Consider the following 378-nt stretch of genomic DNA (forward strand, 5'->3'; position numbering starts at 1 on the left):
TCCGGGGCTCCGGGCTCGCCCCCGCCTCTCGGGGCAGGCGCGCCGATGGCGTTTCTAAAGTGACGCCGTCCACACCGGCCTTCTCCGGGGGCGGAGGAAACACCTATGAACCCTGCGGCAGCCTTCCTTGCCGGACGCCAGGTGAGCGGCGGTTCCGGGCGCGGCTGGGCGCCGCTGCAACGGTGCACATTGGTCGAAATCTACTGCTTCTCAAGAACGGTGTCTACTTAAAATGTGAAACAGGCCGGGCGTGGTGGCTCATGCCTGTAATCCCAGCACTTTGGGAGGCGGAGGCAGGCGGATCGCGAGGTCAGATTGAGACCATCCTGACTAACACGGTGAAACCCCGTCTCTACTAAAAATACAAAAAAAATTAGC

General features: G+C 60.8%; 1 protein-coding gene across 1 annotated transcript in view; it reads left to right on the forward strand.

Annotated features, from left to right (window-relative positions):
• The first annotated feature begins 1 nt into the window (after position 1).
• The window catches only part of LOC105501021 (coiled-coil domain-containing protein 62-like), an 8889-nt gene continuing 8512 nt past the window's right edge, over positions 2 to 378 (forward strand). The window contains exon 1 of the mRNA XM_011926743.1: positions 2 to 141. Within this exon, the coding sequence (XP_011782133.1) occupies positions 106 to 141 (36 nt within the window). The 5' untranslated portion in view covers positions 2 to 105. The remainder of the gene's footprint in view (positions 142 to 378) is intronic.

Source organism: Colobus angolensis, unplaced genomic scaffold (genome assembly GCF_000951035.1).
Source record: "Colobus angolensis palliatus isolate OR3802 unplaced genomic scaffold, Cang.pa_1.0 Scaffold1191, whole genome shotgun sequence".
NCBI classification, from domain to species: Eukaryota; Metazoa; Chordata; class Mammalia; order Primates; family Cercopithecidae; genus Colobus; species Colobus angolensis.